This window comes from Nestor notabilis, unplaced genomic scaffold, assembly GCF_000696875.1.
Source record: "Nestor notabilis isolate BGI_N333 unplaced genomic scaffold, ASM69687v1 scaffold11225, whole genome shotgun sequence".
NCBI lineage: Eukaryota > Metazoa > Chordata > Aves > Psittaciformes > Psittacidae > Nestor > Nestor notabilis.
Genome location: NW_009928035.1, coordinates 17,522 through 43,599, shown reverse-complemented (window position 1 = coordinate 43,599; position 26,078 = coordinate 17,522). Strand labels below are relative to the sequence as shown.

General features: G+C 43.8%; 1 protein-coding gene across 1 annotated transcript in view; it reads left to right on the top strand.

The window, feature by feature from the left end:
• Positions 1–21,498, top strand: part of LRGUK (leucine-rich repeats and guanylate kinase domain containing) — a gene marked incomplete at its 5' end in the record, with an annotated part of 33,506 nt that extends 12,008 nt beyond the window's left edge. The window contains 7 exons of the mRNA XM_010014341.1: positions 1,712–1,913; positions 2,942–3,055; positions 6,017–6,174; positions 9,844–9,932; positions 14,990–15,124; positions 20,658–20,827; positions 21,350–21,498. Coding sequence (XP_010012643.1) covers positions 1,712–1,913; positions 2,942–3,055; positions 6,017–6,174; positions 9,844–9,932; positions 14,990–15,124; positions 20,658–20,827; positions 21,350–21,498 — 1,017 coding nt within the window. The remainder of the gene's footprint in view (positions 1–1,711; positions 1,914–2,941; positions 3,056–6,016; positions 6,175–9,843; positions 9,933–14,989; positions 15,125–20,657; positions 20,828–21,349) is intronic.
• Positions 21,499–26,078: the final 4,580 nt, after the last annotated feature.

Genomic DNA, 26,078 nt, shown 5'->3' with positions numbered 1-26,078 from the left:
TAATGCTGCAATCCTACTCTCAAGTCCCTGTTACACAACTGATCTTAAACAGCAAATTAATAACTAAATCTCAGTGTAGTTCCATTCCCCTTTCTCCTCAGTCTTGTCTAAACTGTGAATCCCCCTCAGTCTCCACCGATTGCGAAAGGCATTGAATGTGTTTATTGTCTTCTCAGAAAGACACTAGATTTACAGAGGAAGAAAAATAGGAGATTAAATATGACAAAATGCCTTTTAAAGCTGTCATTTTTCACAAAGTAGATGTGTTATCAAATAATTTAGGAGATACAACTTAAAGAAACATCATGTTTATTCATAAGGAGGTTAACCCAGTGACATAGGCAGTGACCATAACTTTTACTGGGTATTACTGAAGCTACATGGACAGACAGCTGAGAAACTCCTTTGTCAATGAAGTTTCAAGATCATGTAGTAATTATTCACAGTCTTGTATCGCTGCGGACTCTGCGAGTAGATGAAAAACAATAACAGTGAGTTATGTATCTGAATAGAAGGTATCGAAGTCCATTATCTTCTGTGAGGCTCATACCCAAAGTGATTTAGCACTATTAAAAGAAATTTTAATTATGGGCTGTGGGCTGAGACAAGAAATTTAGAGCTGTTCATTCCCTTTAATCTGGAGTATATCTTTCACTGATAAAGGAGACTGAAACAAATCCTGAAAGTTAAATCATGCTGAGTCTACACTTCCAGTCACTGATGCTGCTGCTGTTCTGACACACAGTTATGCGCTGGAGTAGGCATGTTTGCTGTGCTTTGCCTTTGCTCAGGTAGCCACCAATACCTGTAGAGCATGCTCCAACCAAGGAACATGGTGGCTAATAAGTGTCATTATAGTCCCAGAAATAGAAGGACAACTTTTTTCCTGCCAAAGCCACCTCCCAGTTGCACTTGTTGCTGGTTATCCTCTTATTCAGGCCAAGGACTCCAAGGAATAGGATATCACAGAATCATAGAATGGTTTGTGTTGGAAGGGACCTTAAAGCTCCCCCAGCTCCAACCCCTGCCCTGGGCAGGGACACCTTCCACTAGAGCAGGTTGCTCCAAGCCCCTGTGTCCAACCTGGCCTTGAACACTGCCAGGGATGGGGCAGCCACAGCTTCTCTGGGCACCCTGTGCCAGCGCCTCAGCACCCTCACAGGGAAGAGCTTCTGCCCAAGAGCTCATCTCAGTCTCCCCTCTGGCAGGTTAAAACCATTGCCCTTGGCCTGTCCCTACATCCCTTGTCCAAAGCCCCTCTCCAGGTTTCCTGGAGCCCCTTTAGGCCCTGGAGCTGCTCTAAGGTGTCCCCTTCAGGAGCCTTCTCTTCTCCAGCTGCCCCAGCCCAGCTCTCTCAGCCTGGCTCCAGAGCAAAGCTGCTCTAAATTCAGGTATATATTACCTGGAATAACTAGGTCCTGATGGAACAGAATAGATGGAAAAAAGGGAAACCCCATTAACTGGTGGGTATGAGAAGCGTGATGTTTTAAATCACTGTGGAATTTGACTAAAAAATTCTTTCAAAAGAGTGTTTAGAATAAAGTTATACTACTTTTACAATGCTTTCCACATGTAGCTTTAGGGCACTTCACCTTGAACTTGCCTATTTTGTTGCATTTTAGATCTTGACACCTGTAGAAGGAATTAATGTTTCCAGTACAGTTTTCACAGTAATTTCACAAAACATTTTGTTTCTCTGCCTGATTTAAAGGGTCTGCGTAGCTTGAAAAATACCTACTTTAAACCCAGATGCATCCTGATAGTACCACTTAACAAAGCGAAATATGAGGAGCATCTGCGGAGGAAAGGATTATTCAGCAGACCAGAGATTGAAAAGGCAGTCTCCAGAGTGGACATGTACATCAACATGAGTGAGGATTTTCCAGGGTACTTTGATGCCATTATCTACACAGGTAAGTTAATCTCTTTTCACACTTTAAATCTGATTTCTAAGGTCACACCAATAGATGGACTGGAACTGCTATGCAGGCAGAGCCACTGGCAAATGTTAAAAGTAAGGCTGACAAATGGTTTGATGTTCAGTATAACAGTTTAAACTATTCTGTCATTGATTTTCCCATCTAATGTCATCCCAGAAGTCCAAAAGCTCTGGACATCTGGCAGGACTGAATTACTCCACTACGTCCAAGTTGTGCTTTAAGCCCATCTAGAAAGTGAACCAAGTGTTGAACCCAACAGAACACTTGTTAAGTCTTTTATCCTATGAGAAGATTCAATGGATCTAATTGTCTATTGGTCTCTGGGCAGCGTTCAGAGCTGCTTTTGATCCAGCAGAGCTAGTTGTTCTTGGGCAGGACAGGTTTTATTCAAGTGTTGAAATGACAACTGATGTGCAGTCTGGCAATGTCCCACTGTAAAGAAGAGGGTCCTTGCAAAGCTCTTTGCAGGACTCTTCTGCTTCCTAACTTACTCAAGTCCACCAACCTGGAACAAGGAATGAAAGGGTAGTAGATAGTCTATTAAAACAAATGTTTGCTTAGGAATTGAGGATGGCAGATGGAAAAGAAGTGTCCTTTTCTACTTTATTCTGTGTCTGCCCTTTTGTGGAGGTGATATTTGTGGTTCACCACATTGATGGTGAAATATCTCATTGTGGTATGAAATAGTGTATTTGTACTTACTTTCAAAGGCATATAAAGCTTGCAATTTAAATGTAACATTAAAGAAATAAACCAGTAAGCCAAATTCCAGAAGGGCAATGTTTAGGTGAGTGCAGAAACTGAGATGAATTTCAGATTATCTTCTTGAATGTGCTATTTATGAAGATGAAGATTTTACTCCCAAAAAGATGATCTGGATGTGTTAAAAACACATTTCTGTGTCAGACTTCTGTGATTTGTAACTTTGTACTGATGCAAGGCTGTTCTTTTCCATTATGCATCCTTTCTCTCTGCCATGAAATGCATATCCCTATCTGCAGATGAACTGGATGAGGCATTCACAGACCTGAGTTTCATCGTAAGGGACTACCTGGATTTGAAGCCACCTGCAGTCGCTGATAGCATTCAGGATGTGAACAGCAGAGTAGGAGCAGGTATTGTGTCTGGGCACATGCTACTACTGCTTTTATCAGTAAAGAATTCCTATTTATTTGTTACAAGAATCGAAATCTGCGAATGATGCCACCTCTGAGACTGCTTGTGTCTGAAACCTCCACGTGCTGCTCTGCAATGGGTCTCCTGGGCTGATTCCTCCCAAGGATATAAATCTTTAATGGAGATTTTCCCAGGTTCTTTACATCACTGTGTGCCCTGAGGCAATAATATGCAGAGAGTGAGTTGCCTGACTCTTCTGAGGATGCTTTTGGGCTGAGGATCATTCCAGGTGCATCACAAGTGAGATATGTATCCGTGTCTGAGAGCTTTATGCCTATCAAACTGCTGAGCAGCAAGAAAATGCCACGTCAGTGAGGCCTTACTTTACTCAGGATAGCAAGAAGCGTGAAGAGCTATATGAAAACCAGGATAGTAAGATGAGTGAAGGCAACTTAGAAATTCCCTCCAAGTGCTTTTGGGGCTGTCCACTGCAGGGTAAACCCAAATGATAGGCAGTATATTTAAGAGAATGCTTGAATCACAGAATCATAGAGTAGTTTGGGTTGGAAAGGACCTTCAGAGCTCATCTACTCCAGCTCCCCTGCAATGAGCATATAATCTAGTTCAGGGAATTTTTCCATCAAAAAATTAAGATAGGAAAAAAATCAAAACCTCACAACTTTCAAATAGATCCATTCCCAGATCAAAATCATGGAACTATAGAATTGGCTCAGGAGGGAAGGATGCAGTGAAAAGCTTTATGCCTGCTTTGGAGGAAGAAAGGAGGACCGCTTTTGTCAGAGGCAGCATAACTAAGGTTAGTTTAACATCCTGTGAGAACTCAGCTGGAACCTTTGAATTTAATCCAGACACGGCAGATCACCAGCTGGGGTGAAAGCAGAATAGAATCATAGAATCATAGAAGAGTTAGGGTTGAAAGGGACCTTAAAATCATCTAGTTCCAACCCCCCTGCCATGAGCAGGGACACCACACACTAAACTGTATCACCCGAGGCTCTGTCCAGCCTGGCCTTGAACACCTCCAGGGTTGGAGCATTCACAACTTCTTGGGCAACCTATTCCAGTGCTTCACCACCCTCTAAAATAGTGGATTAGGAGAAATAAGACACAGGCATTATGGTGGTAAGATGTTGTGCATCGTGGACTAGCAAGAAGCTCATTTATGTGAACTCTTTCCTCTAACTCCAAAAGCCTCCATGGTTTATGGCTGTCTTGGTTAGATCCATTGCAACAGTTTGCTGAGTAACACAGAGCCAATATTCATGACCTTCTGTGTGGCACAGAAGGCTGCAAATAAAAGTAGCTGAAGGGACGGCAAGAATGTCTGAACATTTTAATGAAAGATAGAGTAAAATTCATCAGTTCATCAGTTCAAGTAATTTTGTATCCTGAAAGAATTAATAAATACTGATTTCCCAGTGGACATGAAAAAAGCTTCTCCACATATTGCAGCATCCCAGTGCTTCAGCAGTGAGGACCTTTCTGCAGCATCTTATTTAATCTTAAACTATTGAAGGAAGAAAGACTTCCTTGCTTTTTTTACTATGATATTGTTATTATATATTGTTACTTATTTGTCTTAAAAACACTGGAGATGTTTTATCCTGAGAGGCAACAAAGCCCACCAAACCGCAACTAGATTATCAGGAAAGAAGAAGAAGGGGATGATCAAAGAGAACGTATTTTTATATAATCATGGTATTTTCATTATCTATATTTATATACTAAAGCTCCTTTAAAGGACTTTGTATTCCTTAGCAGTTCCGAGTTCTTTCAGTGAGTGACTTGTCACTAGTTACAGAAACTTCATTACTGCTACTAGATATTGGTAATTCTCCTGTCCATAAAGTAACTTTTAAATTTACTCTGCACCATTAAATTCATTTAGAGCTTCATTTATAGGTGTTTAAATAAATTTAACTACCCTATTTCTCGAGATCATCTCTTGTTATGGACTCTGTGAAATAATTTATCTTAAGAAACTTGCCCCAAGGTTGCCTTTAATGCGGACATTTTTAGTAAGATAGTAGCAGGGGAAAGATTGGTTGGGGGGAGATTATGATAGGTTGTTAATTCTGTTTTTAATGAACTGCTTGGCAAGAGCTTTTGCTCATGTATAGAGTGAAAATAGTGGGAGAAAATAGATAAGTTCTCGTTTTATAAAACTTTATATAGCAGAAGGATAATCCATTTCAGAGCTGATAATGCTTTGTACTTGCACTAGCAGCTTTCCTCCCCAGAACTTGGTATTTTACAACTATTAATTATATTGCCCAGCAGTCCTGTGGAGTACGTACTGCTATTTGTATTTTACAAATGAGGAAAGGGACATTTGTGTCAAAGACTGATTATTTGTGATGCTGGGCACCAGAAATCCCACTGAAGCTTTGCCAGTGTGAAGCTCTGCACCTCTGAAGGTGAGGCTTTATACTTAACTTACTGTCGAAGTGAGTAGTTTACTGTCCCTGAAACAGAACCCACCAATCTCCAGCCTCATCTCCTCTGTTCTTAACACCAGCTCTTGTGGTAGCTACAACCAAGCAGTATATAATCATAGAATCATAGAATGGTTTAGATTGGAAAGGCCCTTAAGATCACCCAGTTCCAACCCCCTGCCATGAGCAGGGACACCTCACACTAGACCATGTCGCCCAAGGCTGTGTCCAACCTGGCCTTGAACACTGCCAGGGTTGGAGCATTTGCCACTTGTTTGGACAGCCTGTTCCAGTGCCTCACCACCCTCACAGTAAAGAACTTCTTCCTTATATCCAATATATATCCAATATATATCCTTATAATCAATCCTTGAAAACTTTCTTGAGTTATCTTTTGTGAATCCAGAACTGTGCCAAAAGCCAGCTGATGATAGTTGCAACTAACTGGTTTCTTTCTGCTTGCTGTAAGCAAAATGGTGTTCAGAAGTGTCTTTTCCACCCCAGCTTCCAGAATACGGGTCTTAGGACAGCAAAGATGGTCACCTGGTGGTGTAACTACTGGAACTACTCCGTCTTCATCTGTTAATGAGTTCTTGGACTCCTCTGCCGAAAGCTACCCAGGAGGCATCTCAGACAAACATGCTGCACAACTGGGCTCTGTGGTAAGGAGCATTTACTCTCACCTTAGACAGAAATGATTAGTTGTATGCAAAAAATATTTTAGACCTTTCTTTCTCCAGAGAAAATAGACTCCTGTTTCATTTCACCAACATTTACCAGTTTCCTTAACTGGTAACTTTCCTCAACCAGAGTTAAGGCAGATTGAGGAGAATGAGGCAGGTAAACTCAGATGAGAAGACAAGCTGTTGTTTCTGCTCAAGTTTACACCAGAGTTACTCTATTGGTCCTAATTAGAATCACAGAATCATTTGTGTTGGAAGGGACCTTAAAGCTACTCCAGCTCCAACCCCTGTCCCGGGCAGGGACACCTTCCACTAGAGCAGGTTGCTCCAAGCCCCTGGGTCCAACCTGGCCTTGAACACTGCCAGGGATGGGGCAGCCACAGCTTCTCTGGGCACCCTGTGCCAGCGCCTCAGCACCCTCACAGGGAAGAGCTTCTGCCCAAGAGCTCATCTCAATCTCCCCTCTGGCAGGTTCAAGACATTCCCCTTGGCCTGTCCCTACAGGTCCTCATCAAAAGGCACGATTTCATCCAGTTGATTTCATCCAATTGTGTACTGGTGTAAGGCAGCTGAATATCGTCTCTCAGCTCTACAACAAGATATGGAATGATCCTGTTCAGTGGTAATACTTAGATGCAGTTAAAAGGACAATGAAGATTACTTGTGAACGCCATCCTGTGGCAGTGGATAAACCCATTCAGCTGAGCCTCAGAGTGTATCCTAGTGCTAACTGCCAGAGATCAAATTTAAGCACATTTTTCACCTGCTTTTACTTTTCCAATCAGCACATTCAACAACATGCTTGGATTTCAAATAACCTCTAGCGACTTCAGCTTCATCTCTCTTCCTGTTTTTTTCCTTCTCCCTAATAGTCCTTCATTCTCCTTGCAGGCAGTGGGGGAGCTGGGGCTATGAAGCAGCTGTGTCTAATGCTCTTTTTATGCGACGATGACAGGTGAAGGGGAAAAAGAGAAATGAAAGCTTTAAACTTTGTTCCATTCCAGGGTTATAATGTCATTATGATGAATGATGGCTTGGCAGGCATGACTTGCTCTACAATTTTGCCACTATCTCTGTATTTATAACTACCTCTGATGTTTAGGATTAGTGCTGTAGGTGGAGGAAAGTAACAGAACCCCCCCACCCCTGTTTCCCAGGCTTTCAAAACGGCTCTCTTAGATGTGGAGAAAGGTATGGTTAGAGAACCTCCCATCTTTCAGTTCTCTGAAATGAAATACATCCTTTCAAGCCATACAGAGCTCCAAAACTGTCACAAGTGTTGTTCATTTTCATGTTTCGTAGAATCATAGAATAGTTTGGGTTGGAAAGGACCTTAAGATCATCCAGTTCGAACCCCCTGCCATGGGCAAGGACGCATCACCCTAGACCCTATCACCCAAGGTGCTGTCCAGCCTGGCCTTGAACACTGCCAGGGATGGAGCAGTTACCACTTCTTTGGGCACCCTGTGCCAGCGCCTCAGCACCCTCACAGGGAAGAGCTTCTTCCTTAGATCTAACCTGAACTTCCCCTGTTTCACTTTGAACCCATCACCCCTTGTCCTGTCGCTCCAGTCCCTGATGAAGGTCCCTCTCCAGCACCCTTGTAGCCCCCTTCAGACACTGAAGCTGCTCTGAGGTCTCCAGCAGCTTCTCTTCTCCAGGCTGAACAGCCCCAATGTTCTCAGCCTCGCTTCATACAGGAACTGTTCCAGCCCCTGAGCATCCTCGTGGCCTCCCCTGGACTTGCTCCAACAGCTCCATGTCCTTCTTATGTTGAGGACCCCAGAACTGCACCCAGTGCTGTGACTGGGGTTTCACAGAAGAGAGCAGAGGGGCAGGATCACCTCCTTTGAACTGTTGGTCCCACTTCTTTTGATGCAGCCCAGGATACATCTGGTTTCTGGGCTGTGAGTGCACATTGCCAGCTCATGTTCAGTTTCTCATTGACCAGCACCCCCAAGGGTTCTTTCATCCCAAGGTTTGTCAGTTTAATAGGAGAGAGAAGCCAGAATATTCCTCACTTTGGTGGCACTCTGCCATCACTCCTGCCCCTGCAATTTATTTTTCTCACTTTTTATTTAATCTCTTTTTATTCCTATTTTGAAAGTTTACATTTTGTCAAGTCAGAGAGGAGTGGTTTATGATGAAGGAGGCCATCATTCACCTTGGCTTTAACTTACTTAGTGGCTGCAAAGCTCACTCTTATTATTCTCCTTGTTCAGGGCTGGTAATACCTTTTCCTTATTTACTGCACTAAGTTTTACATGCAGAGGAAGCTTTACAGCATCAGCTGAAGTGACAACATAGTAAAACACTCCAGGTGAAACACAGGTTCCTCTTAGGCCATATTTAATGACAAGAACATAAATATGTCTGTGGCCTTCAAATGAAATTTTGTCCAAACCATTACATTTGGGACTGCAAATGATTATAGTGCTTCTGGCACCCAAATAATGTGCTGACACTGCAGTAACCACATTCCACTCCCATCATGTGGAACTGGACAATCAAAAATAGGAAGAAATTAACGTGAATTATCCACAAGCAACATAAGAAGCAGGATCTGCAGCTCAGGGATAGACAGTAGATGTGATTCCTTGCAGCCTTATCCCTTGTGAGCATGCCAGTATTGCATGGTTGTAATTACCTGTACAAGGTATGAACAGAAAGGTGTCTATAACTGTAATCCACACAGAAATAAAGGTCAGAACTAGATCTTTACCAAGAGAAAACACAACAAAACACAAGCTTGGTGAGCACCTAAGCAGAGCCTTACTTAGCACAAGTAATGAAGGAAAGTGAAGGAATCCACAATAGGCATCATGTGAGCATTCAGCAGATTAACTATATTCTCTTTCATTACTCACACATGACAAAACACCTCTGTTACAGACACGTGATTTAGCTATTAAATTGATAACTGTCAATGGCTATCAGTTGATAACAAAGCAGGATTTAATATCTTTGTGATTTACATGTTAGTGTTTTTAAGCACATGGTAGCGCTGCATTTGTCTGACCTCAGAAATTACATTGTCCCACAGCACATGTTAACACACCCTTAAAACTCAGTTGAGATCATGTGTTCATTGTACAAAGTCATTTTAACTAACTAACCCTTGCAAAAGGTAATGCCTTCATTGAGGAGGGGGATATTGCTTGACAGAGTTGGTAAAGCAGGTTTTCTGCATTGCCAGAGCAAGGAGACAGTGTATTTAAGATGAGGCAGAGGCAAATTCTACTGTATTCAGTCCCTTGCTGGTGAAAAGAAGCTTAAGACAACAGCATAGCTAGAATTATCCCTATTCTAACATACAGGGAGGTTGGGAAGCATTAAAAGTAGTTCTCTGAAGATATTTCTTCCTATTACCTCCTTGCACATTTTGACTACTATGAAGAAATGGAGCTTCAATGGAGGTAAAGATCTTCATTTTTCAAAGCCAGCAAGGTTTCAGCCCAAATTTGGGTCTGTGTAGATGGTGAATCACATTTAGCACCTTGTTAGTTATAATATAGCTCTGCTATTTTCCCAGAATCTATCAATTCACACACTCTGGAGTCTTAGCAAAAGAGAGGAGTATCACAACCAATCAAGTTACCATATATACTTTTAAGCTGCTGTCTAAAGTTGCTCATATTTCTTTACCAGGAAGAAGCTTCCTTCCAAAGACGTTTCTGTGCAGCACGTCAGGCTCTGTCAGGGAAGGCACCTAATGCATATGTCCAGCTCTTTCAAAGGTAGAGTGCTTTCAGCCAAGCTCTTTGCAATAAAGTGGAAAATGCCTTGTTTAAGGTTTCTTCTCCACTGCTCATAAGGATGAATGATTAGAAGCTGTCAGGGATTGCAAATCTCAGAGACAACTCTCCCTTCTATCACTTTTAAGTCTAGCCCTACAAATAAATCACACACCGCCTGTCTGTTGGCTTGGGAGTGTAGCAGTCCCAAAATATACACCAAAAATGTCTGAGGCAGAGCCATCCACAAGGAACTTGTCTAAAACTATGAAATTGTCACATGTGTCTTCTCTGAGAGAGCAGAAAGGGATCATTTTTCTGGCAGCTCAGTCTCCCACATGGATTTTAGCACTACTAGTAATTAGTGTTGGAAAGTCACAGCCACGCTCAGCACAAGGTTGTTTGCTGCAGTGTATCTCTGTTTAAAATAGAATCCATGAGTATCTCTGTTTAAAATACAACTTCTGAAAGCTGATTCCACGTCCCAATTTTATTTTTTACTTGTTTTATTTTTTTATTTTGGAAATTGGATCCTACCTTGACTCCCTTCTTCTTCCTTATAGTCACAGCCCTGCAAAAATGGTGTTACAAGTCTATGAATCTCAATGTAACTTCTTTGATTGACCTTTTGTGGCACTTCTGCCTTCCCCTGCTTGTAAATCTTCCTAATCTGAATTCTTCTTTGCTTGCTTTCCCTCCCTGCCATGAAAAGGCTCACAGTGTTGACATTTAAAGTATCACATAGGCCTCTAAAGCAGCAATCAGCAGAAAGGATAGAAAAGTTCATTCCTTTCAGCCCACATCAGACCAGTACAAATGCAGTCACCAGTTGTAGATGCCAGATGTGTTTTGTGAAAATCATTCCAATGACAAAGTCTGGAGATTGACTCTTAAACAACTGAAACAACCCTACTGAATTAAACTGGCTGTAGAAACCCAGTGGCCAAATTCTGCGCAGATGCAGAATTATCACAGAATCCCAGGCTATTTTGGGTTGGGAGGGAGCTTAAAGCTCCTCCAGCTCCAACCCCTGCCCCGAGCAGGGACACCTTCCACTAGAGCAGGTTGCTCCAAGCCCCTGTGTCCAACCTGGCCTTGAACACTGCCAGGGATGGGGCAGCCACAGCTTCTCTGGGCACCCTGTGCCAGCGCCTCAGCACCCTCACAGGGAAGAACTTCTTAATATCTAATCTAATTATAATCATAATAGTAATTATAACAATAATAAAGTAATAAAATAACATCTAATCTAATTATGATGCATTTTCCAGATCTTTACTTGTAGAAAAGGGTTTTTAAGTAGCTGATTCATTCATCTTAAACTATGTTGAAATGAGGAGAAGAATAGCAATCAATGTTTTCTTTTGCTGGACATCTTGGGCTTGATTTAGCGTTGCGATACAAACTGTTCATCCTAGTCCTCCTGCTTGTTGCCCTTTGCTCCTTTATTCCACAACACACATGTTTTGGAAGCTGATTTTGGAGTTAAGTATCAGGCTGCTTTGGCAGAGCTGTCAGGCAGGTGAAAGCAAATCCTGTCACCCCCAATCAGTACTTGCAATTACCAGGCCTCAAGGGATAGATGCACTCAGCGGAATTGGAGGCAAGAGTAGACAACATCCCATTCCGTGCAAGAGATTATGTCAAGAGGGGCCATAAATATGAATGTTATAAAATGGTTGAAATGCTGAGAGAAAAGCTGAATCCTGGAATGTAGCAATTAAATAGTGGAGAACCTGGTAGGTCAAGAGGTCCACTCCAGTGCTAGTGCATAGTTGTTCTATTGAGCAGGTTTATTTACACAGAATTGAATCAAGTTTTAAATACCCATCAGAGAGGGGTTTTGTTTTCACCCTGGAAAAGCTCACCTAGGGTTTCATGGATCTTCACAGAAGGGAAGTTCATAGAATCATAGAACACCAGCTTGGAAGCAACCCCAAGGTTCATCTGGTCCAACCTTTCTAGGCAAAGCATGACCTGTTCCAATGCCTGCCCACCCTCTCGGTGAAGGAATGGTTCCTAATATCCAATCTGCATATTAGGAAGAACCACTTTGTGCTGGCATCATGCTGAGACAGGACTGGGAATGTAAATGGGTGGCTGGGGACCAGAAATGGTAGAGGGCAGAAGCAGCTCAGCTTGTTTTTAGCAGCAGAGAATGAGAACCCTGCTTCAGTCAGGAATGAATCCAAATTCTATGAAATACATGAAACTGATGTCAAAAATGATACATTCCAAAAAAGTTCCTAAGGTGTGTTTTGAATTCTTGTGTATCTGTAAATATTAAAAAGATTCTTGAATGTTTAATCTCATCATTGCACATTTTTATCCAAACTGAAATATATTGCTCGGTTTTCTTGAGTGTGAGAATGTTAGAAGCGGTGTCACACAAGAATCTAACCTATTTTATTTATTGCTGCCCCTTGGGCTTATCTACATAAATGTAGATTCTCAAACCCAAATTACTGAAAACCTGGCCTCTATTTTTTGCCTGGGGCTGTGTGCAGGTGTAATTGAAGTCATTTTGATGTCTCATTGCCTAACATAATGTACAGGCAACACTCAGTGGTTTGCTCTGAGTAATTTCACTAGTTGTCTGTGTATTTGAGGGTAATAAATAAGAGGTTGGGTTGAAGTCTCCTTCAAATCAGGCCTTTAGCTAATGATTAACTTCTTTATTCCATCTAAACGTTGCTGAAAGAACTGGAGGAAGCAAGAGCTGGCAGCGCTGAGAGGAGGATTTATAACATGCAGTCTTGCTTCTCCGAGTTGGAAGAAATTCATACACTTTACAGTTTCACTGCCAGAACTGGGAAGAAAGAAGGTCTATAGAAGCCTTCCAGGATCTGAAGGGGGCTTTAAGGATGCTGGAGGGAGAATCTTCATCAGGGACTGTAGTGGTGATGGGTCAAGGGGTGATGGGTTCAAACTGAAACAGGGGAAGTTCAGGTTGGAGATAAGGCAGAAGCTCTTCCCTGTGAGGGTGCTGAGGCGCTGGCACAGGGTGCCCAGAGAAGCTGTGGCTGCCCCATCCCTGGCAGTGTTCAAGGCCACGTTGGACACAGGGGCTTGGAGCAACCTGTTCTAGTGGAAGGTGTCCCTGCCCGGGGCAGGGGTTGGACCTGGATGATCTTAAGGACCCTTCCAACCCAAACCATACCTCTATGATTCTATTCTATGATTCTATGGTCTGCCTGTGGTTGAGACACTCTTCAGGTTGGATTTGGTTGCTGTGAGCATAAGATTTATGTGCACATTGTTCCAGAAAACTATAGAAATCTTTGTGTTGGAAGGGACCTTAAAGCTCCTCCAGCTCCAACCCCTGCCCCGGGCCGGGACACCTTCCACTAGAGCAGGTTGCTCCAAGCCCCTGTGTCCAACGTGGCCTTGAACACTGCCAGGGATGGGGCAGCCACAGCTTCTCTGGGCACCCTGTGCCAGCACCTCAGCACCCTCACAGGGAAGAGCTTCTGTCTCTTTCAGTGCTATGTCTATGCCCCTCTTAATGACGAAACCAGGACATTGTTCTGAACGTATGGAAATTTCACAGGGTGCTATTTAACTTTTCCAGTCTGTTTTCCCTGTTTTTCTGAGCTGAGGCATCCTGGTGCAATTTGAATTCTACTCTGAGCCTTAATACCTATAATGATAGTACAAAACATGAGAGACGATACAAAGAAGACAGAAGTGCAGAGACAGAAGGTGAAAAATCATCCCTGTCACACCTCTAAAAATGCATCTTTTTATAGCTGTCAGGCATGTTTGTCTATGTCTATTTATCAACAGAGATGTAGCTTCTGAGAGTGGGTCACAGGTTCTGAATCCAAACCTTTGCTCCAGGAAGTAGAGTCCCTTTTCCCATGGTTGTCCTTCAATCCAGCCTTTAGACTCCTGCTTTAACCTCCCCTGTCAGACGGTGTATTTCTGTGCTGTACATCAAAGTTCTTTGCTGAGCTTTTCTTTGTTTCTTATTATTTTCATTTCCATCTTGTGGATTTACAAGAACTGATTTCTGAGAGCACTCGGCTCTGGGGGCCATTAAAGGAATCAGGCCCTTTCTCCTGTGTAATTGGTTCAGATTCTGATCTGAGCTGATAACAAACAAAGACCATTACCAGCTGGCGGTTGCTTGACAGTGAAACAATTACAGCTTGAGGCCTTACACTGGGGAAGCTTTATTTATAGGTATTAATAAGAAGAAAAAAAACCAAAGAAAGGGAAATTTAAAGGCAAAGAGTAGAAAAACCTGTCTTGCAATGCAGTGCACTGGGCTAGGGACTGACTGCAGAGGAGGAGTGGGGAAAGCTTCATCACCGAAGCACCAGAAGACCCATAGAGGGGAACAGTCCTGCTTTGGCAAGATGAGGAGGTGTGAAAAGGCAACGTGAGATCCCAGCCTCTCTGTTTCCTGTGGGAAACTGGCAGTGGTGTACTTGTTCCTTAATGGCCTATGGATGGGGTTTGGAGCAGCCTGCTCTAGTGGAAGGTGTCCCTGCCCGTGGCAGGGGGTTGGAACTAGATGAGCTTTAAGGACCCTTCCAACACAAACCATTCTATGATTCTCTTTGGTTTTAGCTTTCTGGTTTAACTCTGTAATAATAAATATTGCTGTCAATTACTGCAATAATAAAGTGGTGTCAACTCTGGTTTGGTTTAGGTGTTATACATGGCAATGATGATGAAACTTCTCACCTTGTGAGTTAGTCACAAGGAGTGGGATTAATCTCACCCCATTTTGGGTGTCTAATAAAAATGTCTCTATCTGAACTAGTTGCCCTACACTGCTGTCTCAGTGAAGAGTGATTCACCCAATCTACTTTGGATCCCTACTTAAGCTTGAGTTTATTCCTACTGTAGCTGTGACTGTTCCTCTCTATTTGCTATAAACAGAGCCTGGATTACTACTCCCAACTGCTATAAGCTGTTGCTGTTCTCTCCCACAGGAAGTAACACTCACCTCCAGCTGAACAGGTCCTGTGAACTCACTAAGCTCTAATGAAGCTATCACAGTATATAAGTGCATGTAACAAGCATTTCGGTTTCTTTCTGTATCATTTCAGGGACCTGGTAGTCACTCCTGCACCAGGCAGCTCCCATCAGCAACTCCTGGAACCAACAATATATGCTTCTCTGCTCTCAGATGGAAGGAATATGACCCAAGACCAGAGCTTCCCCCTGAGAAATCCAGAGAGCCGGTGAGTTCAGCTTCTGAGACAGCAGATCATCACTGGGTGGAATGAAGGTTAATGCTGCAGTGTGAAAGAACTAAAACCATTTCCCAACCTAAGGCAGTTGTCTCATCTGTTATATCAACAGCCTTACTAAGCAAGTGTCACTGCAGCATAAACCAAAGTCTTGTCATTCATGGGAATGGTTTCATTTAGACACCATAACTCACATACACAGAAAAGGAATTTCGAGAGCTTTCTACCAAAAGGAGGTTTGAAGGGAAAAAGATGTCGAAAGAAACTTGTTCCAGGTATATAAAAACAGAACGTGAGTGATAAATATGTTTTTAAGACAAATTTACCAGATACTGCTATCAGGATTATTTCTCATTCTCTCTTTAGAGGAATACCATAGTTGCCATTTAGGAGGCCCTGGGTGATATCATGATCTTCACATTCATACCTTACCCATGATAACATCAGGCTTCATCAGGATACTGAGCTCTGCAATACCTTTACCTTCTCTTACTATCTCAGCTACTGCTACTATGCTTCATATCTTGTCCAGCATCTCTGCTCATGAGTGATGAACATCCTCATTTACTTGTACCACAGCTAAGCAGGCTCTGAAGCATGGGAGGGAAACAACTATCTCATTTAAAGCTTGTAGAGACATGAAGGTAGAAGAAGATTTGAAGAGGCTACATCTTCAGTGCCTTTTAGGCCTTCAGCTCTATTTTCCTGACTGGCTCTGCAGATACACATTGCCTCTCACAGGATGGCTGTGACTTACTCTAATGGTCCTGTTCCATAAGTACCCCAGAGCTCTGGCTGCCAACAAGCCTGTCTGCTGCTGTGGCAAGTGACATTGTATGTGCAGGGTATGCTGTACCCTGGATAAGCTTTGTTTTCTCCCCTCTCCTGGCCATCTGCTGTACTCCCATGCCCAGATGGGATACACAGAAGCAGCCGGATGCCACACAGCATGACCTAGAGAAGTGTAAGACGCCAGATCCCCCATCCACACTAGGAAATAGGTGTGTGCTTGTAGCCGTGCTCTGCTCGCTCTGAAGAACCTACCACAAGGCTCATCTGAAAGCTTCAACTGGAATGAGCTACGTTGAACGGCTTAGAGCGAGCCAGCCATTGGTTACTTGAAGTGGATCATGGGTTCAATGCCATGTCTGGTATCCTATTCTCATCCCATACAAACCGAGATACCTTCCCTGCTCTATTTGAACACACCAGACTGTGGTCTTTCCACACCTTGTAAAAATCACTGTTAAATAACTTTCTAAACACCCAGGAAGCAGCTTTTCACCTGAAGTCAGACCATTGAGAAATGCTGAGCATCTTTATAAGATTTCAGCCCATTCACCTTATCCCTCATCTGTTAATCAGAACTTTGAGCTAAACTTGCTGTTGCAAAAAACCCTGTGTTCCTTTTCTATCCTGGAGAGACTGTGCCCTCGCTGTGATGTACTACCTGCCACTGTAATTACAAGTAGTTAATTAGCATGCTGTAAAAAGGGCAAAAGCACAGGCCTCTGCAGACTCATTTGTCCTGAGTATTTGTGCCACAGTGGAGTTTGCTGAAGGGGAACAGAGTGAGTGTGTGAGAGAATAAGTCGCTGAGGGATTATGCATCATCTGTCCTTAGCAGGAAGAAGCAAGACCTATAACTCAAATGAGTGTGAAGCTCTGGTGAGTTGTAAAGGTCTTACCCTTCACATATGGGAATAAATATGTCTTTCCACTCCGCCACATTGTGGTGTTTTGACTTTAGCAGTGTTTTCGTTTAGCGCTGTTAATAACGCAGTGGGAAAACAACTGTGAGGAGAGGAAAAGCAAACTGCTAATCTGATTCATTTCCCATGCGTGCAGCATGGCCTACAGCAAAACAGTAGAGAGTCACGTTGTCAACTCCTTTTGCAAGGGAAATATGGAAGATGGGAAGGAATTTGCTTATAGGGGTGATGGATGGAAACACTGTTGTGTAGATGCATTTGAAACCCCCGCATGTCCGAAGCATTGTGGTACAGCCTGCAGTGATCTCGTTTGAATATTGAGGTGCTTTAATGTGTTCTTCTTCTTTCTCTCCAATTTTATGCTGTCAGCATTCGGAATGGAAGAAAGAGTAAACTAAAGAAAGCCATCAAGGGGTAAGAGCATGAATGTGTTGACCTCCAGGCACAGCCAGTGAATGAAGTACTGCTTTCCAAGAGCAGCGACTGCAGATTAGTCTCATATCTCACTGGGCAACGCTGTGTCCAGGTCCCAGATATTTTGCATTATTTCTCAAATCTGGCAGTTTTCATTTAAGCTTGAGCTGTGGTGTGGAAACAGCAGCATTATTCTTCAGGTCACTACCACTTGTTGGATCCAAGTCCTGCAGTTGTCTGTTACTTCTGCTTTACAAGCGAAATGATTGTATTTACTCCAGAGTGAAAATTGAAGGTTTTGTTTAGACATCTGCCCACTGACCTGCAGGTCTCAGCAGGAGAGATTCTAATTACATCCATGGCTTCTTTGCATTGCTAAGACCATAGCTATGATCTTCTCCTGGGAAGTCACTTACGATGACCTGGTCTTTCCTGATCTCACTAATGAAAGCACTGTGACAGTTTCCAGGGATTTCTGAAGTCCTCTGCTGGAGGCTGACCTCTCCCACACATGGAAGTGTGGATTGTGTTTGCCTGAGGTGCCATTTGTTTTCACTCATAGGCTTCAGCAATTTATCATTGCCTTTGGTGAGTAGCAGTCCTTTAGGGCAATAGATCTTACGACTGTACTTTAAAGCACTGCTACTCGCCACAGGCAATGATAAATTCTTTGGGTCCCTCTCTGCTGTATTTCATCACTCACTTTTACCAAGCAGAAGTATTTGTAAGGTTATTGAAACGATCTGGTTACAGCATAATGAAGAGAAGAGGGGCAAAATGTAGTGAGCTGGAGAGCAGAAACTTAACTTCTTAACCATAGAACACTGCCAGGGATGGGGCAGCCTCAGCTTCTCTGGGCACCCTGTGCCAGCACCTCACCCCCCTCACAGGGAAGAGCTTCTGCCTTATATCTAATCTAAATCTCCCTTCTTGTAGTTTAAAAAGCCATTCCCCCCTGTCCTATCACTACATGCCCTTCTAAAGAGTCCCTTTCCATTTCTTCTCCTAGTTTCTTCTCCCTAACTTCTTGTACATACAGTCTGTGGACTCTGCCTCGGTACTGGGCTCTTCAAACCTCACTCCACTGTCCTATTCCATTCATTTCTACTGGTGACAGAAATAGAAAGTAGACAAAATTAGAGCAAGTGCCACAATTTTTATTCCTGTATAAGCATCTTTTCAAACAGAAGAAAAGGAGACGACATTCTCCATGTCAGGACTCCCATTAACTTCTTCTGTACTAAACCTGTTTGCAAGTTTGAGGGTTGAGTAAGAACCTCACCTACCATTTAATAAGGAACTGACTCAAATAATGAGTTACACATCTCTATTCCTGACAAACACAATCAAATGAAAAGTGTCCATCAACTGAAATATTACAACATCATGTGCAACGATGTATGTTAGGGTTTGGCAGTCCAGTGCAACCAGAATCTAAACAGTATCTGTAGCAGGCCAGTGCTTTACTCCTCAGCTCATTACTAAGGGAAAACTTTAATGTCAGGACATGTAGAACGGTTTGGGTTGGAAAGGACCTTAGGAACATCTAGTTCCAACCCCCCCAACATGCCTGCTTCCCCTATAATAGGTGTCTTTCCTGTGCTGAGGCTGTCAGGGTAGGACTAAAGATACTCATTTACAGGTCACCTGGCAAAAGCATAAAGGAGAGGCAAGTTCTCAGCTCCTCTGCTCCACCACTCTCAAAAACCTTGGACATCTACATGACAGAGACCTCATAAGCTCTAGTTTCCCACTTACCTTTGATGTCATTCTCATTAAGCAGCTTTACAAGAATCCTTAATTAAATTAAATGCTTCCTATAACACTTGTACTAGAAAAGCCTGAGTTCCTACATTCCCTTTACACCCTGCCAAGTGGTACGTGAACTATTTCCATAGTCTACCTTGTCTTCTGCCCTTTAAGAAAGGGACAGCTGAGGAGAAAGGCAATGAAGATTGTTGTTCAGCATCTTCAGATGCTGGGTTTTAGCATAGTGCATTCAAGTACTTGCAGACAGAGATCCACAGGGGTTAATCCTATGTATATAATATCTATTTTTAGCCTTTAGTTGTAGGCGGACGCGTGATCACGTTCTCTGAAGCAAAAAGCAGTAGTCAGCCTTTTAGAAACTGGAATCGATGCTGTTGAAGAGTCCAAGCTACTGTTTATACTAAGCCTGGATTTACTACTTCTAGTAATTTCTTAACCCTACTGCAGTTATGTCTGATAAGTATTACAGGCAGCTAAAATGAGATTACAACTAGGGTTAAGCACTTGGCTGGAGCACTGAGTGTTTGAGGACCATCCTTGGATGCAGTGGACTTCAGAAAAGACATAAGCACTCAGTATTTACAGGATAAAATACTCCTTTACCTTGAAGGCAACAGAAAAATTCCTATAGACTTCCGTAGTACATCTATCTAGTGACAAGATAATTACCTGTTTCTTGTGGGAGCACCTCACTGTTTTATCTCATTATTCATGATCCTTTCTTCTTATTGTATGGATTTATTCAAATACCACTGAAATACTTTCCTTTCCCCACAACACTGTAATCACAGTTATTCTCACAAGCTTAAATGCTCCTTGCAAGAATTAGAGGGTGAAATTACTTCGGCCTGTCCCATGGGTAAGATCAGGGTGAATAATCTTCCTCCTAGATTCATAAATCTATGGATTAGTTTCTCTCACCTAGACCAGAACAGTCCTTATGTATGGAGAGAGATGTTATGAATCACTTTTAAGCACTGCTCCAGAAATACATAATGGTTTTGCATTAAATATATAGTCATTGATCCTTCTGTATCAATCAAGGCCTTTTCCTTGCTTTTCTTGAAGTAAATTCATAGTATACATAGATGGAGATGGGAAGTCTTTACCAGAACAAGCTACATGGTCATTGTCATTGTCAGGGTGCCAGACCACTCAGGTTTTGGCTTTTCTGCAAGAGACGTAACAGGTCAGAGTACCCAAGGCACGGGTACTACTCACTGGTAAATGGCTACTCATGGTTTGTGTTGTCACTGGGGTACTACAGAAACACTTCAAGGCAATTCCTATTTCCTTTCTCTCACCAAGAGAGAACATTGAAGATGGATTTGGAAACAAGGAGCTCTGAGTTCTGACCTCAGATCTGGAGCGGATGCACTGTGTGGCATGAACCTCTTCTGCACTGTTGTGTGATTGATTAAATCAGTAAATTCAGATTGACAGAGGTAGTAGTTGCATTTGCTAGCACTAGTTTTGTAATGTGTAAAGCTTTGTGTAACCAGAAAGTATTGGGATTTATTTCTGGCTCTTGACTGAGTGGTGTGACTGCGGCATCAGTGATATTGTCAGGCTTGGAGTATATGCTATTTTATTGCTATTTTAAAGCATGAATCATTTCCTCCTCTCAGCTGCAGAGAATCTGGTCCTGCCAGTGGACAATTTCTGATCTTATCTGGTGCATCTGCTGCTGAAGGTCTGCTGGTTCGGAGCCCTATTCCCCATGCTCACCTCCCTGAAGAAGCCAAAGCTGAGCACCAAGATCTAAGAGGAGCTGAAGATGGAGAGGACAGATTGAAAGGTTTGAACATATTGGAACATATTTTGAACTGGCTTCCCATGGCAGTGGTGGAAACATGTATCTTACTATAATGAGAGTAGCTTTATTTGGGTCATAGAGGAGCTTCTTCATGCTTCTGGTAATAACACACTTAAGAAGCAAGGATATGATGTGGCAGACTCATCAGAGTGTGAATGCAGCACACTCAATACAGCAGCTTTCTCTCAATGAACTTCTGGAGAAATTAAAGGTAGTGACTGCTTAGGTGTAAAGTTACTCTTCCGTATGTAGAAGTAGAGCCCCCCAAAATACTGGCTTTTCGGCTGGAGACAAGATTGGTGGAAGCTGTGGCTGCCCCATCCCTGGCAGTGTTCAAGGCCAGGTTGGACACAGGGGCTTGGAGCAACCTGCTCTAGTGGAAGGTGTCCCTGCCCGGGGCAGGGGTTGGAGCTGGATGATCTTAAGGTCCTTTCCAACCCAAACCAGGCTGGGATTCTATGATTCTACAACACCCTCTTAGTGCTTTTTCACTTATTTCTGCAGAGACTGAACATCCTGGTGACGATCTTCAGAGAAAACACAGCAAGTCCAAGACAGGTTCTCATGTGCCTCAGCTCAGCAGCTGGCCCGGCTCCCACTCCAAACCTGTCCTGCCTCCAATCCCATCAGGGCGGAAGAAGACCAACCCTTGATGGCCACTACCAGCCAAGCCTTTGTCATGATTACACCTAATCTTTCTGCCTAACAGGAACAGTGATTTTTATATATCTGTTTCCTTTCCACAAAGCAAAGTCTATCAAATATTATTTCTAAATCCATTTCTAATTAACTCTCCCCAAAAAAAGTTATTTATTTATAACTTGATTAAAAAGTAATTTCTGTATCTCCCAACGCTAGAAATTATTTCCCCAGGCACTCTCAGCTGGGAAATGGTGTAGATTTTATTCCTAACAAACAGCCACATGACCACATCTTCCATTAACTTCTCTCTTTTCTCCCCCTCCTATATTACAGATCTAATTGAGGTGCGGGAGCACCAGGGTCTCTGATAATATTGTCTATATTGTAAAAGTGGTGAATTACTTTGAAGAGGGACTTTGTGAAGTGTTCAGAGAGTGAAAACTAGTTCCAAGACTATTTGTTATTTAATAAAATGTGGGGTTTTTGAAGGGATGAGTCCCAATTCTTGGATTTGCAAGTGTATTTAAACAACCCAGTGAGGAGTCATCAGGAAAGCTCAGTATAATCGCTGAGAGCTAGCTGAAGCTGTGAGTAGTGTGTGCACATTTGTTTTCCTGTATGTGGAGTAGGAGCTCTGACAAGTAAATAAACCTCTTGAATTAATGTTTGTCCTGATTAATTTTCATTACCATCTACTTACAGAGCAGATAGTGAAGCCCCTTTGCCCAAGCAGCTTCCCCTGAGGAGGGGGCATTTGCTATTCCTATTACAGCATGGATCTTTGCACGCACAGAAGACATGACTTGTTGCCGCAGTGTGGAGTGAGTCCATGGAAGAGCTCTGGTTTACCTCACCCTGCATGTTCACAATATGGCCAAGGGGGTTTGTTGATTAAATAGGATGAACTGAACGAAGCAACACAGCTCATGGTAAGTAATGGATAGACTTTGATAGCCTGACCTTAAATGCCAGCAAAGCCTGTAAAACAACTCTGCTTTTTATTAAGTAGTTTCCTTTCCCTATAGTTCTTTCAAGCTGAACAGCAACAGCTCTTCAAGGCACGTTTTTAATACCATTGATTTTGACAGAACAAAAAGCAAGGCTGCTGCATAGCCTGGGTTCAAAAGCTGCAGTTTCAACCTCAGTGGGTGTTTTGCCAGGGCAGCTCAGTGAGGTGGGTACCCAACTGCCACTGGATACCTACCCAACCTCCACAGCTTCTGCAGCAAACCCCTCATGGCTGCTTTCCCTCTATAAATACCCTTGCAGAAGCTGGTGTGGCTGTTACAGCAGGCTGCGTAGTGGATTGGCATGGGTGATGATGAGTATATCAGGTTTTACTGGTTTAGAGGTGATAGTTTTGCCATGCTCTGGACGAGGTTGCTCAAGGAAGTTGTGAATGCTCCATCCCTGGCAGTGTTCAAGGCCAGGTTGGACACAGGGGCTTGGAGCAACCTGCTCTAGTGGAAGGTGTCCCTGCCTGGGGCAGGGGTTGGAGCTGGAGGAGCGTTAAGGTCCCTTCAACCCAACCCATTCCATGATTCTGTGGTTAATGAGTATGTACAAGGTACCTTGTGGTTCACACACAGCAGGGCTGGGGTGGTCACAGCTCCTCGCTTAAGGTAATGCAGTTAGTGCAGGTAAATCTGTTTTCTCCTGGACACAAATGCAGAAACCCATGTTCAGGCCTCTGTAGCCCAAGTGCATGTCTGGAAAATCAGGGTAGTGGGTTGTGGGTGACACCTCAGTCACATCAGTATCCCTTTTCCTTCCATCCCTGCCCAGTTCTCCAAGCCAAGACCACTTCCACATTCACCCTCAGCTCTCCACTCTTCTCTTGGAATGGTTCCTCCTGAGTAAAACAGACCAAAACATGACAAGTTATCCCTGGATTCTGCTGAATTTCCTTTGTTTGAAGTGTGCAATCCTGCAAAAAAGCCTTGTATACCTGAAGTGAGGGAGCACAGAGCTTCAAACTACTCCTATTTACAGGAATGTCTTAACTGTTAAGCTCTCCAGTGCAGGAATTGTACCTCTATTTTGATTGCATGTAGCTGAGCACACAGGAGGAGTACGTTACTCTCATTTCCCAGTTGTAAAAGGAAATCATTTGTTCATCTGTGCTCAGGGTATTGCATTAGTATCAGACAATAATGTTTGAAGAGAATCTCCTATTTTGCAACCAGTCCGTGGGCCCTGAGCTTTCAACCACTTCCAAACGTGGCACGTTCAGGGGACAAGGACCTTGTGTGGAAGTGACACATGGGAATTTTTACGGAAGAAGCTGAATTTGAAGTCAATTCAGCAAAATATCCCGTTTCTTTCCTGCTTTTCCTGCTGCAATCTCACTCGCTCTCTCCCCACTCCCCAGCACACCACAGCTCAAGCCTGATTTACAAGGATTTACCCCAAACCAAGTGCATTCTGCTGAGCTGCCCTTTGTCTACTGCACCCTGAAGCATGGAACATCTGGTTGAGTCTGGAGGCAGAAGTGCTGCTGGATTGCTGGTATGTAAGATTCACATTTCATTTGGCACATTGTTCCAGGGAACTCTGTTTTGCTTGGCAGGAAGCGGGTTTGGATTACAGCGGAGTAACACCTTCAGTTAGTCACAGTCAAACAAAGCTCTGAGGCTTGAGTTTTACAGAGGGGACTGTAACAAGCTGTTTAATTTCCCCTTTTTTAAGTGAAACATTCAACATTCAATGGAATCAGGAACTCTGGTTGCTGCCTTGTGAGTGCAGATGGCTTTACCAGCCAGAGGTAGGTGCGTGCTTATCACACGTGCTGTCTCATAGCCCTGTGTTACACATGGGTAAATGAAGGCAGAGAGAAATTGCACTGATTTCTGTGTCCCAGGGGGGTCTCTATAAGAACTGGCTGAGGATCCAGCAATTCTGTATCTCTGGACTTTGAGAGGAAGCACAGGAGACTCTGCCCATGCAAAAGTGTTTTGGGAAGCCAAGCGCAGCTCTTCCATCCTGATTCCTCCCCCAGGCCAGCAGCAAGGTGGTAGGAATCACAACACAGATGCTGTAGGACAAAGAGCTGCTGAATGAAGGGATGATGGGTTGTCAGACATAAAGGGATGGTGTTTTCATATAAACCTGTGCCTGAAGGAGAGGATATGAAGTTTGCTGGCTACAAGTTTGACGCACAGTGAAGACTTCCAGGGGCTGTAGAATAGGTCCATAAATAGCTCCTCCTGGATATCTGCTGAGCATACTGAGCACTGGAAGCTGAGGTGTTCCACGGACAACCACAGAGCGCAGAGGCAACCAGGGCAACCTGCTGTGGGCTTGGTAGAAGACAACAGCAGAAGGTACATGGTGGCTTGGGCTCTCCAGCATCCCCTCCCTAAATTAGTAGCTGTATTTTAAACAAATGGGTACAAAATGGTTATATTTGGCACTCTGAGCTTCATCTCCCTGCCTCCGCCTACCAGCTCTAGAAACCCTAGAACCTAGAAACCACTGGTAGAGGCTTGTGTTGCTGGTGAGACCACTGCAAACCCAGCAGTTACACATCTTCATTTCTTTACCCAAGTTCTGCAGGCAGATGGGGAAAAGCTTCCAGTACTGACCAAAGGGCTGTTTATCTCCCTGCATGTCACACACATCCATTTCTAAAACTACCCTCCTGAAGCTCCGTGTCATGGCCTGGCAGTGACTGGCTGCCCCACTCCCTCTGCCTGCTCCCTCAGGAGCTTGTCTAAGGGAATATGCTGCATAATATGCTGCTATTTGGCAGCTGTCAAAGTGAATTAGAGTTTAACAGTCCCATAGTGGAGGTGAGGAGAGCTGCTGCTCAGCGCGATCACACCAGCCACCCGTGTCCCTCTTTGCATCCCTCACTCAAGGGAGTGAAGGGCTTGAAGGAGACTCATGAGGTCTTTTTTTTTTTCCCTAGTCTCACCCTGCACTGCTGTGGTGTTGCTTCAGCAGCTTCAGCCCTGCAAACCACCTTGGGTCCCCCATTCATGTGCCAGTTGTCACTGCTACCACCAAGGTGTGTTTGCCAGCACAACTGGAGCCACCTTCTCCCCATGGTGACTCTTCATCAGGGACTGGAGTGACAGGACAAGGGGTGATGGGTTCAAACTGAAACAGGGGAAGTTCAGGTTGGAGATAAGGCAGAAGCTCTTCCCTGTGAGGGTGCTGAGGCGCTGGCACAGGGTGCCCAGAGGAGCTGTGGCTGCCCCATCCCTGGCAGTGTTCAAGGCCAGGTTGGACACAGGGGCTTGGAGCAACCTGCTCTAGTGGAGGGGGAGCAACCGGCGCTAGTGGAGGGTGTCCCTGCCCGGGGCAGGGGTTGGAGCTGGAGGAGCTTTAAGGTCCTTTCCAGCCCAAACCAGTCTGGGATTCTGTGATTCTCTGGTCTGTGGGGTTGGAGCCCCTTGGCACAGAGTCAGCCCTGCACACCCCACGCAGGCTCTGCACTAAATCTTGCTTCTTGGACATACCCTCTCAGTAACCCTCACAAGTATTTCAAGCCTCTGAGATATTCTTTTCTGCCTCCTGTAAGGCAGAGGCAGAAGAACCCTCAGAGCTGAGCCTGAAATTCATTTTCCTGCGGGGAGGAGGAGGAGGC